The sequence below is a fragment of the Oncorhynchus clarkii genome, chromosome 11 (genome assembly GCF_045791955.1).
Source record: "Oncorhynchus clarkii lewisi isolate Uvic-CL-2024 chromosome 11, UVic_Ocla_1.0, whole genome shotgun sequence".
In the NCBI taxonomy this organism is placed as follows: Eukaryota; Metazoa; Chordata; class Actinopteri; order Salmoniformes; family Salmonidae; genus Oncorhynchus; species Oncorhynchus clarkii.
Window position 1 is genome coordinate 36,294,358 of NC_092157.1, and position 25,931 is coordinate 36,320,288.

General features: G+C 40.4%; 1 protein-coding gene across 2 annotated transcripts in view; it reads right to left on the reverse strand.

The window, feature by feature from the left end:
- The window catches only part of LOC139420731 (CYFIP-related Rac1 interactor B-like), a 57,004-nt gene extending 32,586 nt beyond the window's left edge, over positions 1-24,418 (reverse strand). The window contains exons 1-2 of one of the 2 annotated variants that reach the window (XM_071170962.1): positions 24,052-24,418; positions 9,653-9,744 (exon numbers count right to left, since the gene is read on the reverse strand). Coding sequence is in view for 1 of the 2 variants with exons in the window: in XM_071170961.1 (XP_071027062.1) it covers positions 8,647-8,780 (134 nt within the window). In the remaining variant the exon portion in view is untranslated. Of the gene's footprint in view, positions 1-8,646; positions 9,004-9,652; positions 9,745-24,051 lie in introns of those variants that run through there. The other variant, XM_071170961.1, reaches the window with a different exon arrangement.
- Between the last annotated feature and the right edge of the window lie 1,513 nt (positions 24,419-25,931).

The following is a 25,931-nucleotide window of genomic DNA, read 5'->3' on the forward strand; positions in this document are numbered from 1 at the left end:
CCCCTCCTGCGTTGTCTTGACTGTGTGCTTAGGGTTGTTGTCCTGTTGGAAGTTAAACCTTCACCCCCGTCTGAGGTCCTGATCGCTCTGAAGCGGGTTTTCATCAAGGATTTCTCTGTACTTTGTTCTGTTCATCTTTCCTTTGATCCTGACTAGTCTCCCAGTCCCTGCCACTGAAAAACATCCCCACCAAATGATGCTGCCACCGCCATGCTTCACCGTAGGGATGGTGCCAGTTTTCCTCAGATGTGACACTTGGCATTTAGGCAATCTTGATTTCATCAGACCAGAGAGATAATCTAGTTTCTCATGGTCTGAGAGTCTTTAGGTGACGTTTGGCAAACTCCAAGCTGTTTTTTGCTGTGACATGCACTGTCAACTATGGACAATTATATAGACATGTGTGTGCCTCTCCAAATCATGTCCAATCAATTGAATTTATCACAGGTAAGGATCTCAAGGATGAATAATGGAAACAGGATGCACCTGAGCTCAATTTAGAGTCTCATAGCAAAAGGTCTGAATACTTATGTAAATAAGGTATTTTTGTTTTTTATTTTTCATAAATGTGAGAAAAAAAATGTAAAACCTGTTTTCGCTTTGTCATTATGGGGTATTGTGTGTAGATAGATAAGAAGAAAATATTTAATACATTTTAGAATAAGGCTGGAAACGTAACAAAGTATTGAAAAAGTCAAAGGGTTTGAATACTTTCCAAATGCACTGTATATTTGATGGAAATGCAAAAAAATGTTTTATTTAGATAAGGATGTAGGATGTATACCGTGTGTCTACAATATGTGACTATGATATGTGGGGGTGCATTTGAGGGGGAGGGGGTGGGGTACTGCAGTGGTGAGAGCAGAGCAAAGAGGGAGGCAGCTTTAAACTTGACCTAGATTTTCAGGGTGACAAGCCACATGGCATTAGCCCAGTCGACCAGGACCAGATCCACCGGAGCTCGCTGCTCTCTGACACTGGCCCGATACGACAGGCAGAAAATGGGGGAGCACTTCCCAAAATGGGGCTGGCACGCAATTCTCCCCATGATGAGCATTACTGCAGTCAATGCACGTGTTTTATCTCCCGTTTTGCATCAACGTAGCCTACTACTTTCACATTTCAACACTTGAGGCAAACTACAATTCATCCTTAAAGCTGCATAGTTGAAGATAAAAAATAAACCTTTGAAATCCAAAGCGACCAACCAAAGCAGCAGAAATCAGGGAGAGAACTGGGGGATGAAACCAGGAGATTCAGCTAAGCCCTACTCTATGGACTGTACCTGATCAAAGCCAGAAACCATGGAAACAACTACAGTCGGCTACACATACACACACGCACACACACATGCTCTCACACACACACACACATGCTCTCACACACACACGCTCTCACACACACACACACACACACACGCTCTCACACACACACACACATACACACACGCTCACACACACGCACGCTCACACACACGCTCACACACACGCTAACACACCACTTTGTATTCCAATACTTGCGAGGACTTTTTACCATAACCTTAGCCCTAACTTTAACTCCTAACCCTAAACCTAACCAATAATCTAACCCAAAACCTAACCCCTAAGCCTAAAATTGTATTTTTAGAAGTGAGGACTGGCCAAATAGCCTCACTTCTCTGAATTTCCCTTGGTTGACCACTGTTGTGAGGACTTCTGGTTATTACAACTATAGTAAAAAGTGTTGGGAACACACACACTATTCTTCAAGAAGCAATGGCTATACTTAGATCATTAATTCAAAAGTTTAAAAAAAATGGAGGTACGAATCCCAGATTGCCCCTTTAACTCTCTCTGAGTAGTTTAGGCAGTATTTGGTATTTTATTAGGAACCCCATCAGCTGTTGCAAAAGCAGCAGCTACTCTTCCTTGGGTCCACACAAAACATGAAACAGAACACAGAATGACATAATACAGTACATCATTAGACAAGAACAGCTCAAGGACAGAACTACATACATTTAAAAAAATACACACATAGCCTACATATCAATCAATGCATACACACAAACTATCTAGGTCAAATAGGGGAGAGGCGTTGTGTTGTTTTATCTGTTTTTTGAAACCAGGTTTGCTGTTTATTTGAGCAATATGAGACGGTTTTCTGAACATTTGTTCTGGATTTGGGGACTAATTTATAGTCCATAAAGACAGAGCAACCTGAGGATCACTGCAGTGCTGTGGATAAGACCCGGTGACCTCTCCGTGCACGAAGAAAGAAAAAACACGCAGCGACTGAAATACGTTTTTTTTTATTTTCTCACAAGAGCAACATCAGTACTGGTGATGAGAAGTCTCCTGTAAGCCAGACACTTTAATATGGGGACATGACGTGTGCAGGCTGAGGTTCCGGGGCTTAGTTGTTGTACTGCCACTTAATAAGAGAGGAGGTGATAGAGAAAAGTTGCTGCCACAGAGGCATATTATATCCATGCCTTCCTTGCAGAGAGCCCAAGAGGTCTGAATGAACAACTTCTGTTAGTTTGCTTCCTGTAAAACAACAGTTGCGCAATTCTTTGTATTTTGAAGCCCTTATGGAAAACAATAGAACATTTATGTCAATAACGTATTTTAAATAATGAATGTAAATAATATATGTAAATAATAACTGTGAAAAAAACAAAAGCAGGAGTGCAATGTGGAGTCATCTACAAATACGGGTGAATGTCTATTGTACTCCAAACTCTGACAAAGGGCTGCCGCTGAAACGTGACAGTTTATTCTGACCTCTGCTGCCAAACAAATACATTAGAACTTTCAGTGAGTTTCAAATCAAAATCAAATATCATTTGTCACTGCGCTGAATACAACAGGTGTAGGTAGACCTTAACATGAAATGCTTACTTACAAGCTCTTAACCAACAATGCAGTTCAATAAATAGAGTTAAGAATATATTTACTAAATAAAATAAAACAATAAAATAACAATAACGAGGCAATGTACAAGTACTGAGTCAATGTGCGGGGGCACAGGTTAGTCAAGGTAATTTGTACATTTAAGTAGGGGTAAAGTGACTATGCAGGTAGGGGTAAAGTAGATAATGAACAGTGAGTAGCAGCAGTGTAAACACTCCACTACAGCCCTGTTGATATTAATGGGGGCCTATTCGGCCCTCCTTTTCCTGTAGTCCACGATCATCTCCTTAGTCTTGCTCACATTGAGGGAGAGGTTGTTATCCTGGCACCACATGGCCAGGTCTCTGATCTCCTCCCTATAGGCTGTCTCATCGTTGTTGGTGATCAGGCCTACCACTTGTCGTCAGCGAACTTAATGATGGTGTTGGAGTTGTGCCTGGCCACGCAGTCGTGGGTGAACAGGGAGTACAGGAGGAGACTGAGCACGCACCCCTGAGAGGCCCCCGTGTTGAGCATCAGCGTGGCAGATGTGTTGTTACCTACCCTTACTACCTGGAGGCGGCCTGTCAGGAAGTCCAGGATCCAGTTGCGAGGGAGGTGTTTGGTCCCAGGGTCCTTAGCTTAGTGCTGAGCTTTGAGGGCACTATGGTGTTGAACGCTGAGCTGTAGTCAATGAACAGCATTCTCACATATTTGTTCCTTTTGTCCAGGTGGAAAAGGGCAGTGTGGAGTGCAATTGAGATTGCGTCATCTGTGGATCTGTTGGGGCGGTATGCGAATTGGAGAGGGTCTAGGGTTTCCGGGATGATGGTGTTGATGTGAGTCATTGGTTTTTCCTTCGTTCAAGTATATGCCTTTTGAACCCAGCACCCAAATACTTTTTGTTACTACAAACACTTGAGCTGAGCACACCAATTTCTCTTTCTATGACCTCTTCATGTAGACAGCTATAACATAGGGTGTAATGGGGCAGAGAGCAGAACTTCCCCACAGCCCCATACCCTGTGGGGTGGTAGTTAGTGAGGGGTGGGTGAGGGTGAAGGCTGCATATCGTAGGTCACATGTCGCAGGCCCCAAACCATCATTACACAAATGACCTTTTGACTGTGTTTGAGTCATGGACGCAACACAGCATACTGTATCACACTTTATAGTCGGCAGAATATAGGCCTATATATCAGCATCTCTTGGAGACTGTGTATTTTATATGAGAAGTACATACTGCACATGTAAGTAACAGAGATTCAGTATTATTTATTTTGTTGTTTTTTTGAACCCTCACAAGATTATGGGTGGGGCACAGTGGAGCTTGCTGAGATTTGGGGAGATGACGGTTATCGGTACAGACGTGCAGGTATCTCGGTTTAGAATGCATTGAGCGCCCTCTGGAGGTGATGAACAGAAATGCATAGAAGACCTTGAGGAAGAATAGCGACCACTCCCAAACTCAGAGCCATGCTAGAGGTATTACACATGCTAGCTTCAGCTACAAATCCTTTAGGTACCACAACAAACTCAGATGAATAAATATCTCAAATTAAAACATTCTAAAATCATAACACATGCACCAACCCTGACATTGAAACGTTACCATAGAATTTACATGCATAATGTGGAGTAACTTTCTAGTAAAACCACTTTGGATTAATTAGCATAACCTGTTGGATATAAAAATGTGTTATATGCCAGTTAGCAGACACTTTTATCCAAAGCAATTTACAGTAGTGCATGCATATATTATTGTTTGGGTGACCACAGCAGGAATTGAACCCACAAGCCGGGTGTTACTAGCGCCATGCTCTACCAACTGAGTTGGGTCTCAAAGCCGTGGAACACACAGAATGTTGGACATCTTGTCATGCATGCTGCAGCCCATCCTCTAAAATGGGGACATTTCCTCAGCTCTCAAACACTGCAGCAACTCCTCAGATTAGCAGACATCTTGCCATGTACTGCATCAAGGGTTAAGGGGGGCTAGTGTTCAAATAATTGGATTAGGGCGCCACCTTGTGCCATGTTGTGCTACAGGAAGAAGTGGCACTAACAGTGATGTTGTAATTTATATGGCCTGTCCTACAGTAGACAGACAGACATATGCTAGATCAATAGAAGAGATAGACAGAGTCAGAGACAGACAGAGAAACAGAGAGAGAGAGAGAGAGAGACACAGAAATAGACCGACACAGAGAGACATAGATACAGAGACAGAGAGAGAAAGACACAGACAGAGAGAGAGAGAGAGATAGAGAGAGAGAGAGAGAGAGAGAGAGACCGAGACATAAAGACAGAGAGACACAGAGACACAGAAAGAGAGACACAGAGACAAAAAGACACAGAGAGAGAGAGAGATAAAGACAGACAGACAGAGAGGAGATGCAGAGGAGAGAGAGAGGGGGGGAGAGAGGGAGAGAGACCGAGACACCGAGACATAAAGACACAGAGACAGAAAGACACAGAGACAGAAAGACACAGAGACAAAAAGACACAGAGACAGAAAGACACAGAGACAGAAAGACAGAAAGATACAGAGACAGAGACAGAGAGAGAGACAGAGAGAGACACAGAGACAGAGAGACACAGAGACAGAGAGACACAGAGACAGAGAGGCACAGAGACAGAAAGACACAGAGACAGAAAGACACAGGGACAGAAAGACACAAGAGACAGAGAGAGAGTCGTCATCTGCCTTTGGACTAAAGAGCAGAAACCTGGACTTCACCAAAGAAATCAGAAATACAGACATTGTCATCCTTCAAGAAACATGTTATAGAGGAGACGGACCCAAGGGTTTCCCTCTTGGTCACAGGGAGCTGGTAGTCCCATCCACCAACCTACCAGGTGTGAAACAGGGAAGGGACTCAGCGGGTATGCTAATTTGGTATGGAGCAGACCTAACTCACTCCATTAAATTAATCAAAACAGGAACATTTTACTTTTTGGCTAGATTTTCAAAAGGAAATTATCTTAACAGAGAAAAATGTCATCCTGTGTGCTACCGATATCCCCCCACTAAAATCCCAATACTTTCATGAAGACAGCTTCTCCATCCTGGAGGGGGAAATCAATCATTTCCAGGCCCAGCGACATGTACTAGTCTGTGGCGACCTACAGTGCCTTGCGAAAGTATTCGGCCCCCTTGAACTTTGCGACCTTTTGCCACATTTTAGGCTTCAAACATAAAGATATAAAACTGTATTTTTTTGTGAAGAATCAACAACAAGTGGGACACAATCATGAAGTGGAACAACATTTATTGGATATTTCAAACTTTTTTAACAAATCAAAAACTGAAAAATTGGGCGTGCAAAATTATTCAGCCCCTGTCACCTCCAGGCAGGTGTTTGTCCCCCTGTGTGCTGAGGGTGTCAGGTTCTTGTCCGGTTCTGGCATTTGCAGACTCCAAAGTTCAAGGGGGCCGAATACTTTCGCAAGGCACTGTATATATATAATCTCCTTCATCAAGACAATCCACAAGTCAGCTTTGAATAAATATTTGCTATGTTGTAGTGTTGTCTACAATGCTTCCAAAAGATTCCAAGGCCAAAAAGCCGTAATCGACAGACTGCTGAACTACACTGAGCAAGTAAAATACGCCTAAACCATGGAGCCAGTAAGCACAGCTTCAATACTAGTTAGGGATGAAGCATGTTAAACATATTCATAAACCTATTTGTACAAACTATTCAAATGCATATCTCAAGATCTTTAAATGTAGGTTATACCTTATATTCTCCATCACCACCTGGTGGCACTATTGCCTAGTTGTATTTTTTTTGTATAAAAAGCTTTACCTCAGGCTATACCTCTTACGCCTTGATCAGACCGACAGCAACATTGCGTTTTGGTCTACCAGAAGTACTTGCAGCATTGAGTTGCAGAGGCAGTTGCAGTTTATTCTGTGTGGTGCATATGTTGGACTTATCCAATGTATGCATCAAATTGTATGTGCAGACTTGACAGAAATAGTAGCAAAAGGTGAATGTTGAACTTCCCACTAAAAATGTTGGACTACATAATAAAAAAGTTTGACTGCAGAATTTATTAACCAGCATTGATGCCATGACGCTGTCGGTCTGATTGAGGCGTAACGTGGCGCCGAATGTCATGCATTTGAAATGGGGACATCCACAATGGACTGGAATCACAACGCCCCCTTGAAGGCTCCGTTGTGAGACTTTTACTTTTACTCCACCACATTTCTAAAGAAAATAATGTACTTTTTACTCCATACATTTTCCCTGCCACCCGAAAGTACTTGTTACATTATGAATGCTTAGCAGGACAGGCAAATGGTCCAATTCATGCACTTATCTAGAGAAACATCCCTGCTCATCCCTACTGCCTCTGATCTGGCGGACTCACTAACACAAATGCTTTGTGCTGAAAATTGTGCAGTCTGGTTTGGTTAATATAAAGAATTTGAAATGATTTTTACTTTTACTTTTGATACATATTTTTAAATATATTTACTTTGAAACTTTTACTCAAGTAGAATTTTACTGGTTGACTTTCACTTTTACTTTACATTTTCTATTAAAAGGCATCTTTACTTTTACTCAAGTATGACAATTGAGTACTTTTTCTATCACTGAAGAAAGATGAAAACTGTTTCTCCAATAGAAATCCCTTATCACACTTGTAGGCGATGTCATGGCGAAGGTTGACTAGCTAAGCTCATGCATAGAAATACGTCATCGGGTCTAATGTCATCTCACGCCGAACTGTGCATGCGCAGGCCATCAAATCAAAAGGCACTCTTTTGATATGAAGTTGTTTTGGAAGAAAATGAAAATGTCAGTGTCACTTTCACGAGATTGGAGTAATGACATGTTCAACTACTTTTAAGACACTAGCTCGAATCTAGACTGTGCCTTTCGATTTGGAGAAATCTAACAACTAAAAGTGTGTGGTAATACCAGTCACATGGAATTGAAAGACAGCTGAGCTATGTCCTATAAATATTGGTTTATATCTAGTATATTTTCTTTCATTATGATTTTTTTTTTTTAACTCAAATTATGTCACTAAACCACGTCTCAAAATATGTCACTAAACCACGTCTCAAAATATGTCACTAAACCATGACTCAAGCCAATTTCATGGTACTAACCGTGTTCTATAATATATACTGTATATATATATTTTTTAATTGTTTGCAATATAAAATGTCTTAGATATGTTTTATTAACAATAAAACACTTCAATTAAAACAAAACTGTGTCATTATCTGACACGTTTAAGTGTTTTTGTTGGTGGTTAAGGGCGTCATAGAATGACCCACCACACAGAACATATTAAATTACATTTGCTTATTAAGTCCTAGACTGCTTGCCATGGATTGTCTGTAGCTTTATCAGACAGACAGGTAGGAAGCTGTGGTGAGTGGGTGAGGTGGGCAGGTGACGTCACAGCGTCCTATGACACCTCTGATTAGGCCCAAGAATGACAGCTCCGCCACTGAGCCATCGTAACGGTCTCCAATGAGACTAGAGGGAAAATATAAAAAGGGGTGGGAAAATGCCACATGCAGGAATTAATAAAGACAAGAGTGATGTTGTCACTCAGTCATAAACACCCATTTCTAATGCTGACTGTACCAGTGTCTCTGAGATGTGGAAGATTCTAGGCTTAGATGTGGCTAGAGCTTGTTGTGTAGGTGAGGAAACAAGGAAACAACAGTGATATCCTCCATCTGGATACAGCCAGATTCGCACACAACAGACACATAAGCCTCCAAATCAGAACAGTTTACCTTGAATATAAAATCCTGAATGTGTAACGGGTCAGGAACCAAGTGAAAGTGTTGCTTCCGTCCCTCTCCTTGCCAACCTGAGCTTGAACCAGGGACGCTTTGAACACATTGACAACTGTCACCCACAAAAGCATCGTTATCCGTCACTCCACAAAAGCCGCGACAACTACAAAAGCTGCAACAACTACTTTGTCTCAGAGCGGGCGACGTCACCAACTGAGCACTACTAGAGCACAACAAGTTAGTCATTTCACATCGACTAGACTAGCATAACAAAAATAAACAGTTTAATCACAAATGTTCAGACAGAAACCCGGACAAACACTCTCTATTAATCAGACAGAAAAACATTGAGACCTAAGCCCCCTGGACTAAGCTCTTGTTTGTGGTCGAGAACACGTTCAAACACTTGGCTGTCAGCTTCACTTCTATGAGGTCAAACAATCGCCGGTGACCCTGTGACGACCCTAGTTAGATAAGTAGCACCGCCACCCTGCCTTGGAGAATAGAGCAGGAAGTTGAGGCACTCGCATTACTCAGACCCATTCCACGGCCCACAATGCACTTCATTTCCGTACCAGCATTACACAAACAGCGTACACATCGTGACCCTGATGGGGAAAAAGTGCAACACAAGCATTCCCAACAGGAACTTGAAGGAACTTAAAATGAAGAGAAAAACAATGCTTAAGAGTGACCAAAGTTCAAAAGACAATGCTTGTCTAAGAGCTGAAGTTCCACTAAGTTATTTTACACTTGAGGTATAAAGAATCAGAGAGAAAGGCCTTGTAGCAGATAGCAATTTTTGCTGTGGTCTTGCAGTTGAAACCTCAGGTTAGATGAGTCAGGACATGATAGTGGTAGGTGTTGATAGCTCCGGGGTGAAGTTTCCCCTAGGCACAGAACTACAGTAGAATCGGCTTCCCCCTCCTATTAACCATTAGTGTTGAAAATGCTAAACTGACCCAAGATCAGCGTCTACAGGCAACTTTGTGGTGATACTAACCTGCAGAAGAAGCTCTGGAGGTGTCAGTCAGGAGGAAGGAGGCCCAGCCTGGCAGGTGGCCAAGTTCACAGTCCTCCAGCGAAGATCGGGTCCTGAAAACACAGGTTCATTGAGTCTCAAAACAGATACTATAAAGTCCATCATCTAATTTCCTTGTTCCTTCAAAATCAAAACCTTTTGGCAACAAAACTTAACCTGAACAATATTCAAAGCTAGTTATTCCTCTCGGTCTATCTCTAGTCCAATCATCATGTAAGCAGGTCCAGCAATTCACATGACCACAACACACATTTCCAACCTCTAGGACCTTGTTTATCGATCATGCATCGCACTGATCCATAGATTTACCGAACACTTTTGACCCTCGAGGCCACATGAATACAATGTTACCAGAGGTTGAGAATTTGTTGGACAGCAACTGTGGCCAGTTAGTCACAAGTGCAGGCCTTCGTGATTCTCTTGCAGACAGGTTTTTTTGAGGGCAACGTCGCAGCAGTCTGATAGAAACTGGGAGGCACAGTGGCTACAGACACACACCACTTCCTTTTGTGCAACACTTCCTCTCATTTAGCGTGCACTTCGGATTTTCCACTAGACTCCCTGGTCCATACCTCCTGTGAGGCTACAATCGACAGAACATCCTTAGTGTTAGTTCAACCAAGACTCGTGTTCACTGCAATCAACTCAGCCAATGGTTTGAGGTACAAGATGGGGGGAAACAATCCTCATTGTCACAACCCTAGAAATATAAATTCTAGTTCTATGGTCACAACAAACGTTTTTTGCATAGTCACCCTTAAAGAATCACTGGTAAAGAGAACCCTTTTTTTAACCATTTTGGATTTGAAAGGTTACTTGAAATAAACCACAACCACACTCCCCTTTGAGTTCTCTGGCCCTTTTCAGCCTTTCAGAACGTGGTTGAGTGCAGGTTCAGTAGACTGTGAGACGATTAGGACGCTGTACTATCCACTATACACCAGCTTGCATACAAATAGGCTGCAAACAAATGGCCTTCCATAACAGACTAGCGGTGGTCATGCAGAAATGTGATCGGACTTCTAGCTCTGAGACTTTCGCCTATAACAACCGAGCTAGTCGCTCTAAGATTGAGCTGTAGAGACAAACCGTCAACATCAAATATATCTAGGCTTTGAGATGGCTGGGAAAATAAATACCTGCATAGTACTACTCTGGTGGCTATGGTATATCAAACCCCATCTCAGATCGCCCTTATGTTTCAATGTGTTCCACATATCCTTATTACCCCTGTAATACCCTTCTTCTGCCATTCTTTTAATCATTTGTTTGTGATACACTGTAGGTTTTAAAGAGGGACGTATCAACATTGTAAGGGGCTGTAGATCTCACCGGAGAGGTCTTAAACATGTCTCGAGACGTCTTCATTTATATGTCTTAAGAGATCTCAAGACTCAAAATGGCTGGGTATGAAATTTGAACATGGTAAGTACAAGACACAAAGTAATGTTGCGTATTAGAGAGGAACAACAGCAGTGGCAGCTTCCCTCTCCCTCATCATGCTGGATAAGAATAATTAACTTGTGAGCAGAAAGAGACGATTCTGTCAGAGTAGTAAAAATGACAAAAAAGGCAAGCCAAACAACAACCATACAAAATAATGTAACGTCTCTATGTATTTCATAAATTTCCTTCAATTTGCAAAAGGCTGAATGCACAGTATCTCACCGGAGAATGCATCCGAGCGAACGAAACAGCGCCCCTCTGTCTCAGAATATGTAGCGTATCTATCTGATGCTGTCTGGTAAAAAAATAATAATAATTAAAAGCACGGCATCGTTGCCGCCTGTAGCATTGAATGCAACGGTAGCCAGAGAGCATTTGGCCTCCCTTGATAAAAAAAATGTATAAAATAATAGCCAATCAGCATTGAGCTAAACTGAGTGAGCTCAGCTGTGAATGGTCCTGGTGCCCCCCCCAAAAAAGTATAAAGGGAAGCCAGTTTGGATTTGGCTTCAGACCAATCACAAAAGCCAAATGTCATTGACAGAAAAAAACAATTGTAACAATTCATCTCGTTGTGTCGTTGTCCTCCGGTGGCTAGCTAGCTAGCTAAAATCGTCCCTTTCCAAAATTAGACATGGGGAGGTGATCGGGATTTAGACTTGTGGTTTTACTTAATTCTCCATACTGGCCAATGATTATAACGGTGATTCTGATCCAACCATTAATTCATCCATCGTGCCCCTGGCCTGAGAAGGTGGAAGTTTAACATGTAGCTAGATGTGGTATGCTAATGTTAACTAGCTGGCCTGGCGCATCGTTGCCTATGAAAGGAAGTTAAGCTAGCGAGCAAACATTTTAGCCAGGTAGCCTAGGACAACAAAAACTAAAGGTGTGTATTGTATGACAGAGTCATAGACCGTTTTGGTAAGATGAAAGAGGAGGGTGGCATTGGTGTTTCCCTACAAGTAGGGTGAGTCAACATATTTTTCTACTTGCATGCACACACACACACAGAAATCAGCCACATCATATTTAGCTTACGTTGATTGGACTAAATAGTTTTTGGTATCTTTTAGTAGTCACTGTATTAGACTTAGCATAAGTAATTAGATGACGTTGAAATGTTGAAGTTGAAATGGTGCTGGAATAGTGGAGGCAGCTCCTGTTTTCTTTGTGACTTGCAGTAACTCTCCATGGTTGTAAATAAATAGTTGTTCAGTAGACCGAAAATGTCAGACACAAGACCTTTCTTGACCATGCTGTAGGTCATGTAACTGTTTGTTATGTGTAATATGCTTTGTGGACTTCACCGGACAGATGTTGCTCTTTGGTTCTGTAATGAAACAAATGTGTGGTTGAATTAATTATGCCACTATGTCTTATTGTCTCGGCCTTAAGGCCTATACATCACGGTGTCAAGGCATATGAACTAACAGGTTCTCGAGCAAACAATGCAATTATCACAACACATAGGTTGTAATATGGCTTTCTTTTCTGGCTTGGCTTCCCCAGGTCATTTTACCCACGCACCGCAACTGAAGACATGACTCGTTTGTGAATTTTGTCTGTGGTATAATCAATTAAGTTAGTTAACTGTAATATCTTCCGTTAGGTTCCTAGTGAATACAACCCTGCAGCATTCACACACACACACACACACACACACACACACACACACGCTTGTTATGTGAATGGAGACTACTGAGGCGGCCTCAGAGCCTCAATTCTTCTCCACAGTGCCCAATTTGTTTTCATATATTTTGTTGAATTGTCACATCCATGCATATAGATCTGCCTCAGTTTCCGTCCTTAGTTGAAATAAGCTGCGTTTTGTCTTATTTAGGGCTTATTTAACCGGCTCTAGTTTCAATATGATCATCTTCATTCCCCTGTATAAAAGCGTGAGTCAGTTTTCCTCAGCTCTAAGCCCCATCCATCTCACTCGCAACAAGGAATTGGAAGATGTTGTCATGGTAACAACCCGTAATTAAGTTTCCATTTGAGGATTTATCCAACATGTAAAACGACACCAGCTTGCTAAAAATATTTTTCAGAATATTCTAAAATCTCAGGATATAAAATTTGTTGGGGGAAAAAAAGAAGAAATAATGGCAATAGGAAAAAATATAATTCATGATCTACAGCAAACCTTTAAGTTGACCACAAAAAATATCAAATACTTTGGATGTTTAATAAGTGAAAACAACTAAACAAATGTATGAAGATAACTATATCCTGTTACTCAACAATATGAAAATGGATCCAACTAAATGGAACAATCTTGTTATAGGTAGAATAAATCTCTTCAGAATGGCATTGCTCCCAAAGTATTGATATATACAGTGCCAGTCAAAAGTTTGGACACACCTACTCATTCAAGGGTTTTTCTTTATTTTTACTGTTTTCTACATTGTCGAATAATAGTGAAGACATCAAAGCTATGAAATAACAGATATGGAATCATGTAGTAACCAAAAAAAGTGTTAAACAAATTAAAATTAGTTATATTTGAGATTCTTCAAAGTAGCTCCCATTTGCCTTGATGACAGCTTTGCACACGCTTGGCATTCTCTCAACCAGCTCCATGAGGTGGTCACCTGGAATGAATTTCAATTAACAAGTGTGCCTTGTTAAAAGTTAATTTGTGGAATTTCACATTTTGGTCTGGTACTGTATTTTCGGTAATACCCATCACCCCACCAAATACATCCTTTAAAAAAGTATACTCGGTCATAACAGACTTTACAAAGAAAAATACAACTCAGAATATAAAGGAAGGTTTTACATCTTCCTAAGTCTGATGGGAGTTTAAACCTTCCAGACTAGGAATGGTATCAACTCGTCACCCAAGAATTATTAATTGTTCCATAAAGGTAAATGCAACAGCAGGTACATATTGAAGATGTGCATGCTCATCCCCAGAATCTTTATCTTTATTTCGTTATTTCCAAAGGATAAAGCTAAGAACAATAACAATGTCATAGTCATGAACATTATAACAATATGGAATCAAATTAAATCTATGCTACAAGAACCAATATCACTCCCTAAACACAACCCTATGAAACAATCCTTGGAAAGCTTTTCAGAATTCACTGATAAATTGGTCCATATGGAAAAATACAGGCATAGAATTAAAAAGCCATTTTGACCCGACTAATGTAGATATTTTCACAAAGTTTCTATTTGAACTCTTTTAGACATCAGAGCAATCTTGAGGGAATCCTATTTGAGTCAGAATCAGATGTTCATATGATAGGAAAGATAGAAAAATATATATAAAACTATTGGAACAAAGACTTAAAATAACTGAGCTAATAACTGTGCTAATAACTTAGCACAATATAGAGGGAATGTTGGAACATAACTAACGCAAGAGGACGAAAATGGGGAGAGACTAGCTGAACTTTTCCAATAAATCTTGTTTCGTTGCAAAACTAATGAATACACTCAGTTCTCGCTTCGAGGCAAGCAACACTGAACCATGCACCATCTGTTCCGGACGTCTGTGTGATCTCGCTCTCCCTAGCCGATGTGAGTAAAACCTGCAAATAGGTTAACATTCACAAGGCCGCGGGGCCAGACGGATTACCAGGACACATACTCAGAGCATGTGCTGACCTGTGAAGTGTCTTCACTGACATTTTCAAACTCTCCCTGACCACATTTTTAATACCAACATGTTTCAAGCAGACCAACATAATCACTGTGCCCAAGAATGCCAAGGTAACCTGTCTAAATTACTCTCGCCGCGTAACACGCACATCTGTAGCCATGAAATGCTTAGAAAGGTTGGTCATGGCTCACATCAACACCATCATCCCAGACACCCTGGACCCACTCCAATTCTCATAATGCTCCAACAGATCCACAGATGACACAATCTCTATTGCACTCTAAACTGCCCTCTCCCACCTGGACAAGAGGAACACCTACGTCAGAATGCTGTTCATTGACTAAAGCTCATCGAAAGAAAGGCATGTTCTTTTATGCGTTGTATGTCTGTCAGATAGCGCCAACATTTACAAGAGACAGAACGTGTCTGGCAAAAAAACCTCTGCACTCAACAACTAGGCTCTATTTTTTATATATATATTTTTTAGGCTCTATTCAAATATCCTTTTCTTGAGGTAATCACTGATAATTAAAGTGAGTGGATGCAACACTTCCTCCCCATTGGTTAAAGGCAGGCAATCTTACTATGTCAGTTAAGCTAATAAGGGGGCATGTTTTTTACTATTCAAAATGGCCATACTGCAGCGTTTTTTTTTCTTCCCAGAGGTCAATGATGTGTAGTTGCAAGTGACATCATCTCAAGCAACTTTGCTGTTCCATGAAGCAACTCAAATGTGATTAAAATTGCATGCAAAATTCACAGCAACTTCCAGGCAACTAACTGCCACTAAGTTACTGTGAAATGCACAGTAACCTCTTAACAGTGCAGCTCTTAATTGTCACATTCTCTTAAAATATTACAGAACTGACTGTATTAAAATAGGTGCTCAACCTTTGACAACATAACCATCAACCACTTAAACTGTTACAACACTTCCACTGATGGTTGGCACAAATAATCAGAATTCAGTAACTTGTTGTTTACCGTATTTTCACTGCAACCAGTAGCCTGTAGTGTACCGTAAAATTACAGGCACATAAAACCCCCTAAGGTTGATGTTCGTGCCCCGTGGACATCTAACATAATAATAATAAAAAAAATCCCATACAAATATGTCAATTTAGAGCCTCCCGGGTGGCGCAGTGGTCTAGGGCGCTGCATCGCAGCGCTAGCTGTGCCACCAGAGACTCTGGGTTCGCAGAGCCCAGGCTCTGTCGCAGTTGGCCACGACCGGGAGGTCCGTGGGGCAACGCACAATTGGCCTAGCGTCGTCCGAGTTAGGGAGGATTTGGCCGGTAGGGATATCCTTGTCTCATCATGCACCAGCGACTCCTGTGGCGGGCCCGGGCGCAGTGCGCGCTAACCAAGGTGGCCAGGTGCACGGTGTTTCCTCCGACACATTGGTGCGGCTGGCTTCCGGTTTGGAGGCACGCTGTGTTAAGAAGCAGTACGGCTTGGTTGGGTTGTGTTTCGGAGGACGCATGGCTTTCGACCTTCGTCTTCGATGAGACAAGATAGTGATTACTAACAATTGGATACCAAGAAATTGGGTAGAAAAGGGGGTAAAAAAATATATATATACAAAAAAATAAATAAATGTCAGTTTAAGCTAGAGATATTTTTTTGCATTGGATGCATCTCAATCCACCGCATCTGCCAATTTCACATTATATGTCAGTTAAAAAAAGTAAAGGACGTATATGGAGACTGTTTAGTGACAAAAAAATAAGGGGTCAAATATATATATATTTTTTATAATAATAATAATCCTTTAGATTTTTTTCAACTATATGTTGTTCCATGTAGTGAATATGTTATTCAATGCATTTGTATGGGCTAACAGGCCAAATAAACATTTTAATCAAATATTGTTTTTCTATACTTTTGATACTTCAAAGGTTCTTAAAATTCAAAATCAAGTAGCAAAATTATCCTTGGTATGACTTTGCCAAAAATAAGCAGTTAAATACATGGGGGGGGGGGGATTATATGTTTCCTGATCTTTCGTATATTTCTCAGATATAGCACAGACATTTCAGAACAAACTTCCTTTATATTTTTTGGGGGGGACTTTCTGTTATTCAATGCGTTTGTATTAGAGGTCGACCGATTAATCGGAATGGACGATTAATTTGGGCCGATTTCAAGTTTTCATAACAATCGGTAATCTGCATTTTTGGACACCGATTACATTGCACTCCACGAGGAGACTCCGTGGCAGGCTACCTACCTGTTATGCGAGTGCAGCAAGGAGCTAAGGTAAGGTGCTAGCTAGAATTAAACGTATCTTATAAAAAAACAATCAATGTTAACATAATCACTAGTTAACTACACATGGTTGATGATATTACTAGTTTATCTAGCTTGTCCTGCATTGCATATAATTGATGTGGTGCCTGTTAATTTATCATTGAATCACAGTCTACTTCGCCAAACGGGTGATTTAACAAGCGCATTCGCAAAGAAAAGCGCTGTTGTTGCACCAATGTGTACCTAACCATAAACATCAATGCCTTTCTTAAAATCAATACAAGTATACATTTTTAAACCTGCATATTTAGTTAATATTGCCTGCTAACATGCATTTATTTTAACTAGTGAAATTGTGTCACTTCTCTTGCATTCTGTGCAACAGTCAGGGTATATGCAGCAGTTTGGGCCGCCTGGCTCGTTGCGAACTGTGTGAAGACAATTTCTTCCTAACAAAGACAGCCAACTTTGCCAAACGGGGGATGATTTAACAAAAGCGCATTTGCGAAAAAAGCACAATCATTGCAGTAATGTACCTAACCATAAACATCAATGCCTTTCTTAAAATCAATACACAGAACTATATATTTTAAACCTGCATATTTAGTTCAAATAAATTCATGTTATCAGGCTATATTAAACTAGGCAAATTGTGTCACTTCTCTTGCGTTCATTGCACGCAGAGTCAGGGTATATGCAACGTTTTGGACCGCCTGGCTCGTTGCGTACTAATTTGCCAGAATTTTACGTAATTATGACATAACATTGAAGGTTGTGCAATGTAACAGCAATATTTAGACTATTGGATGCCACCCGTTAGATAAAATACGGAACGGTTCCGTATCTCATTGAAATAATAAATAAACATTAACATTAATAATAAACATTTTGTTTTCGAATTGATAGTTTCCGGATTTTACCATATTAATGACCGAAGGCTCGTATTTCTGTGTGTTATTATATTATAATTAAGTCTATGATTTGATAGAGCAGTCTGACTGTGCGGTGGTAGGCAGCAGCAGGCTCGTAAGCATTCATTCAAACAGCACGTTACTGCATTTGCCAGCAGCTCTTCGAAATGCTTCAAGCATAGCGCTGTTTATGACTTCAAGCCTATCAACTCCCGAGATTATGCTGGCAATACTAAAAGTACCTATTAGAACATAAAGGTCAAATGTATATGAAATACAAATGGAACATTAAACATGTTTATTTATTTGAGACTAAATTAATTTTATTGATGTATTAAGTTAAAATAAGTGTTCATTGTTCATTCAGTATTGTTGTAATTGTCATTATTACACATACATATATACATACATACACACACACACACACACACACACACACACACACACACACATACACACATATACATATATGCATACATACATACATACACACACACACACACACACACACACACATATATATGTGTATTATTACACATGTGTATATGTTTAAAAATTATAAAAAATAAAACAAATCGGCCGATTAATCGGTCTCGATGTTGAAAAATCATAATCGGTCGACCTCTAGTTTGTATGGGCTAATAGCAGTAAGGCTCAAAAAATGTTTTCTTCTTATAACATTTCCATATCAATTAAATGAGATTTGTCACATGCGCCGAATACAACAGTGAAATGCTTACTTACAAGCCCTTAAACAACAATGCAGATAAGAATGAAAAAAAATATATATATACAAATAAATAAATAAAAAGTAACTAATAATTAAAGAGCAGCAGTAAAATAACAATAGCGAGGCTATATACAGGGGGTACCGGTACAGTCAATGTGCAGGGGCACCGGTTAGTCGAGGTAATTGGAGGTAATATGTACATGTAGGTAGAGTTATTAAAGTGACTATGCATAGATAATAACAGAGTAGCAGCAGCGTAAAAGGGGGGGGGGGGGGGGCAATGCAAATAGTCTGATTAGATTGTGTCATCTGTGGATCTGTTGGGGCATTATGAGAATTGGAGTGGGTCCAGGGTGTCTGGGATAATGGTGTTGATGTGAGCCATAACCAGCCTTTCAAAGCACTTCATGGCTACAGACGTGAGTGCTACGGGTCAGTAGTCATTTAGGCAGGTTACCTTAGTGTTCTTGGGCACAGGGTCTATGGTGATCTGCTTGAAACATGTTGGTATTACAGACTCAGACAGAGGTTGAAAATGTCAGTGAAGATACCTGCCTGTTGGTCAGCGCATGCTCTGAGTACACGTCCTGGTAATCCATCTGGCCCTGCGGCCTTGTGAATGTTGACTCTGTTTAAAGGTCTTATTCACATCGGCTGCGGAAAGCGTGATCACACAGTCGTCCTGAACAGCTGTTGTGCTCATGCATGTTTTAGTATTACTTTCCTCGAAGCGAGCATAGAAGCAATTTAGCTCATCTGGTAGGCTCGTGTCACTGGGCAGCTCTCGGCTGTGCTTCCCTTTGTAGTCTGTAAAAGTTTGCAAGCCCTACCACATCTGACCAGTGTCGGAGCCGGTGTAATACGATTCGATCTTAGTGTTGAATTGATGCTTTGCCTGTTTTATGGTTCGTCAGAGGGCATAGCGGGATTTCTTATAAACTTCCGGGTTAGAGTTCTGCTCCTTGAAAGCAGCAGCTCTATCCTTTAGCGCAGTGTGGATGTTGTCTGTAATCCATGGCTTCTGATTGGGGTATATACGTACAGTCACTCTGGGGACGACGTCATCGAGGCACTTATTGATGAAGCCAATGACTGATGTGGTGTACTCAATGCCATCAGAAGAATCACGGAACATATTCCAGTCTGTGCTAGTGAAACAGTCCTGTAGCTTAGCATCTGCTTCATCTGACCAATTTTTCTATTGACAGAGTCACTGATGCTTCCTGCTTTAATTTTAGTTTGTAAACAGGAATTAAGAGGATAGAATTATGGTCAGATTTGCCAAATGGAGGGCAAGAGCTTTGTACGTATCTCTGTGTGTGGAGTAAAGTTGGTCTAGAGTTTTTTCCCTTCTGGTTGCACATTTAACATGCTGGTTGAAATTAGGTAAAACGGATTTAAGTTTCCCTGCATTAAAGTCCCCGGCCACTAGGAGCGCCACCTCTGGATGAGCTTTTCTTGTTTGCTTATGTCCATATACAGCTTATTGAGTACCAATGCCAGCATCAGTTTGTGGTGGTAAATATTATCATGAGATACTCTCCCTCAGGCGAGCAAAACCTTGAGACTTCCTTAAGTATTATGCACCGGCTGTTGCTTACAAATATACACCGACCGCCACCCCTTACCAGAGTCTGCTGTTCTATCCTGCCGATACAGTGTATAACCTGCAACCTGAATGATATTCATGTCGTCGTTCAGCCACGACTCGGTGAAACATAAGATATTACAGTTTTTAATGTCCTGTTGGTAGGATATACATGTACGTCCACTTTATTGTCCAGCGATTGTACGTTAGCCAATAGTACCGATGGCAAAGGCAGATTAGCCACTCGTCGCCGGATCCTCACAAGGCACCTCGATCTTCCATCCGCGAAATCTCCCTCTCTTTCTCTTACGAATAACGGGGATGAGGGCATGTTCAGGTGTCTGGAGTAAATCCCTCTCATCTGACTCCTTAAAGAAAAATTATTCGTCCAATTCAAGGTGAGTAATCGCTGATCTGATGTCCTGAAGCTCTTTTCGGTCATTAGAGACGGTAGCAGTAACAATATGTACAAAATAAGAAAAACAAAGAAAACAGCACGGTTTGTTAAGAACCAATAAAACGGCAGCCTTCCCCTCCGGCGCCATTCCAGTATAGCTTAGTAGTGGTTGAGGGAGTGGATGGAAAATGGGTTTACAGCCTGCGAATCCAAGCTGAAGTCAAAGACAAAGTAGTGTACAGCTGTTAATTTAAAAAAAAATAAAAACAGTAGCCTACAGTAATAAAGATATGTGCACGTACATCTAAATGTAAAAATAACTGCAACTCAGGTATGATATAGTTATAGAGGTCTAAAATATTTGTCTTGGATTGCTATGATTCCTGGGATTACTGTATATTGTGGTGTTATTATAAAGTAATACAATTATTTGTCAGATAAACAAATAATGAATTAAATGACCTACAGTGCTTTCAGAAAGTATTCACACCCCTTTACTTTCTCAACATTTTGTTGTGTTACAGCCTGAATTTAAAATAGTTCAAATTGAGATTTTGTGTCACTGATCTACACACAACACCACATAATGTCAAAATTGTTTTTAATTAAAGCTGGAATGTCTTGAGTCAATAAGTATTCAACCCCTTTGTTATGTCAAGCCCAAATCAGTTCAGGAGTAAATATGTGCTTAACAAATCACATAATAAATTGCATTGACAGATTATGTGTTCAATAATAGTGGTTAACATTTTTTTTATGACTATCCCATCTCTGTACCACACATATATCTGCAAGGTCCCTCAATCGAGTATTGAATTTCAAGCACAGATTCAACCACAAAGACCATGGAGGGATTCAACCACAAAGACCATGGAGGGACAACTTTCAGTGTCTCGCAAAGAAGGGCACCGATTGGTATATGTGTAAAACAAAAAGCAGACACTGAATATCCCTTTGAGCATGGTGAACTTAAGTAATACTGCAAAAAAAACGTGACAAATAAATTGTATTTTTGTCCTGAATACGAAGTGTTATGTTTGGGGCAAATCCAACACCACACATCACCAAGTATCAGTCTTCATATTTTCAAGCATGGTGCTGGCTGCAACATGTTATTGGTATGCTTGTCATCGGCAAGGACTATGGAGTTTTTGGGGGGATAAAAAGAAACGGAATCCAGCCATAAGCACAGGCAAAATCGTAGAGGAAAACCTGGTTCAGTATGCTTTCCAACAGAGAATTTGGGAGGTGAATTCACCTTTCAGCAGGACAATAACCTAAAACACAAGGGCGAATATTCACTGGAGTTGCTTACCAGGACAACATTAAATGTTCCTGAGTGGCCTAGTTACAGTTTTGACTCAAATCGGCTTGGAAATCTATGGCAAAACTTGAAAATTGCTGTTAAGCAATGATCAACAATCAACTTGACAGAGCTTGAAGAATATTTTAAGAATAATGGGCAAATATTGTACAATCCAGGTGTGCAAATCTCTTAGAGGCTTACACCAAAAGATTCACAGCTGTAATGAGCACCAAAGGTGCTTCTCGAAACTATTGACTCAGGGGTGTGAATACTTATGTAAATGTCATATTTCTGTATTTCATTTTCAATACATTTGGCAACATTTCTAAAAACATGTTTTCACTTTGTTATTATGGGGTATTGTGTGTAGACGGGTAAGAAGAAAAAAAATGATTCATTCAAATTTGAATTCAGGCTGTAACAACAAAATGGGGAATAAATCAAGGACTAATGAATAGTTTTTGAATGTTATGTATACTGGGAATACAGTGCATGTAGATTAGCCTATACTGTGTATCTTCTCAAAAGAAATCACTATGAAATTATGCTCCAGAATTGATTGAGACTAAACTGAAATGCATTGCAGTCACATAAATATGAGTCATCATGCCATACAGGATGAGTAGATTGATATTCATGTGAGAGAATTTACTGGGTCAACTCCACTGAGCTCCCACTGCAGAGAGGCTTTCATGGTGATTTCACATAAAGGAGACAAACCCGGCCAGGCTGAGCAGACAGAGCAACACACACCATTGTTACTTAACTGTGGGCCTGGCTGCATATTGGTCTTATGGGATTAATCTAAAAATGATCTTTCTCTGGGTTAATGACCCATTCAATTACAGCTATGTGATAACTCATTCACAGGGTTCCCACATAGAGGAACAACTCCCGCTTTGTAACTTTAGATTCAACTGCCTGAAAATTAAAGTAAGATTAGGGCTATGTGTCTCTCAGTAGTAACAGAAGTACTAACACATGGCTGACACAACAAAGCACAGCGAGAATTCCTTTATTTACAGCATCTGTTCCTACAATGGACAGGCAGTGGTGTGTTTGCGCCATGCTGGCAAAGCCTGTTTACCTCTCGTATGCCATGGAGGTGACGTCTTAAAATGGACCACAGTGTCCCTCTCTTTAGGCTACGCTATCACAGTGCCATTCCTAAGTGAAAGGAATAATGTGTTTGTTGAGTTGTGCTAGTAACTTATAATAACACTCCATTGTGGGTCTCTGTAGACTACATCTCAGATCTGTATAATATTTGGGGGAAAGTATGCTATCATAAGTAATATCACCATAGCCTACATACAGAGCACTGAGATTAAGCATGTGGTATTTGTACAGCAGATGTTGCACTCAACATCATGTCAATATACCACAGCCTAGTCACATTACCAGCATGACATTATTACACTAACTTACTGAACATTTTCACCTCCACTTTCAGTCTATGAGACTGCAAAGGCATGGAAGGGGTTAAGAAAGGATGGAAATTATTTAAAATTCTTGCTCTTCATATTCAATATCAATGCTTATCACATCATATCCAGGTATTGGCACTTAGATCATAAACCCAGCCATAAGGTAATATTTTAGCACTGTAGCTAGTCTACAATGCACTATGACGAATGGTCTGTCATCAAGATGAAGCAGCATCTGCACACAAACGTGATATGCTACATACAGGGGAAAATAACGGAAACACGAGCTAAATGTGGGATACAAAGTATATTGAAAGCAGGTGCTTCCACAAATAAGTTTCGTTCATGGAGCAAAACAGCCTACGCTTATGGTCAGGGGGTTGAATTAATTTAGAGGAAGGAAGTTATCGATGCACTTAAACTGATCACCACAAACAGACACACACTAAAATGTGTAGCCATATTACATTAAACAAAATGCTTATATTTTTTGCAATGTTCTGGCAATGCCTTTCACACACAACGGCGATAAAGAGAATAACGCAGAGCCCAATGAATGTTACTCCTGCTGTTGGCTACTCTGTCTGCTCCTATCACAGCAGCACAATTACTTGGCCGACATACATAATAACAAAACAGTATTGTGTTTGAGACTACCTAAACAAATAACATTAAAAAAAAGGTTTTACCTTGATGCTCGAAGTACGAGAAAAGGGAGTCGCCGTACACCTGGTTGCACGATAGCAGCTCAAAGAATAACGAGTTGCTTCAGCTGTCTGCTATTTCCCGGTTGGTCGAACGTCATGGAAAAATCTAAACGGGATCCTTGGGACGTCCCAACTCTGACGTCACCACATTGAAATTGACATTTTAAAACGATTAAGGCAAGGATGATTTAGTATGACGATATGTAGAAACTGCTTCCCCAATAGAAATTCCCGATCACGCTTGTAGACGATGTCATGGCGACATTGAGTAACTTCAGAGCTCGCCAACACAGAGTTTCTAAAGCCAGATGCGCAACATCACGAGACATTCGGTGACGGTTTTGAAGCACACCAAGCAGACCAAACTGAGGTTAGGGGTTAAAGAAGTCAATGAGAGAAGTGAAACATTCTTCCTTAGTTGTTACATTTCAAAAAATCTAAAGATAAAACCTAGATTTGGGCTAATTTCATAAGTAGTTGAATATGTTGTTACTCCAACTGCATGAAAGTGACAAACTGACACGTTTTCATTTTCGCCAAAAACAACTTTATATCGAAGGCCTGCACTTGTGCAGCTCGGGGCGAGATGTTTACGCATGCTAAGCGCATGCGGCCAATGACGCCATGACATCGCCTACAGACTGATTGTGGATTTCAGTGGACACCTCATAGTACTCATAAAACCTAGCGGTCAAACTCGAAAATGGTTCAAATCGTTTTTGCGCTATACATTTTTAACATAGTGAGGCTTAATTTGGCGTGATGTGGAGGCTTAACTTGGCCTGATGTTTTGATAATATTTTCGCCTCTATTTACAAAAAAATATAAAAAATAGTTAGCAGAGCAGTAAATCAAAAAAGGGATTTGTATTACTTGTTTGTATAGTATGTTGACTTTGGTGTCTATTTCAAACCTTATGGCATTTTTCAAGGATGAGCATAAGAGCATTAAAAGGGGAGAAGACCACTATAACTCTGGCCATGTGGAGAAATGCAGGGGCAATTTATCTGTTTAGTCTGGGCCAGCATGAGGGATAAAGTTTTTCCTGTGTCGTGAGTATAGCTATTAAGTTAAGTTTAGGCATCTTAGCAATACAATGTGTTCTATAGAGCTGTCAACATTCTACAAGGAAATAGACACTTAATCAATTATAACATCCTTAACCAGATTACCCCAGATTTCAGATTTACAGTTGAAGTCGGAAGTTTACATACACTTAAGGTTGGAGTCATTAAAACTCGTTTTTCAACCACTCCACAAATTTCTTGTTAACAAACTATAGTTTTGGCAAGTCAGTTATGACATCTACTTCGTGCATGACACAAGTCATTTTTCCAACAATTGTTTACAGACAGATTATTTCACTTATAATTCACAATTCCAGTATCACAATTCCAGTGGGTCAGAAGTTTACATACACTAAGTTGACTGTGCCTTTAAACAGCTTGGAAAATTCCAGAAAATGATGTTGTGGCTTTAGAAGCTTCTGATAGGCTAATTGACATCATTTGAGTCAATTAGAGGTGTACCTGTGGATGTATTTCAAGGCCTACCTTCAAACTTAGTGCCTCTTTGCTTTACATCATGGAAAATCAAAAGAAATCAGCCAAAACCTCAGAAAAAAAAATTGTAGACCTCCACAAGTCTGGTTCATCCTTGGGAGCAATTTCCAAATGCCTGAAGGTACCATGTTCATCTGTACAAACAATAGTATGCAAGTATAAACACCATGGGACCACGCAGCCGTCATACCACCCAGGAAGGAGACGCGTTCTGTCTCCTAGAGATGAATGTACTTTGATGTGAAAAGTGCAAATCAATCCCAGAACAATAGCAGAAGACCTTGTGAAGATGCTGGAAGA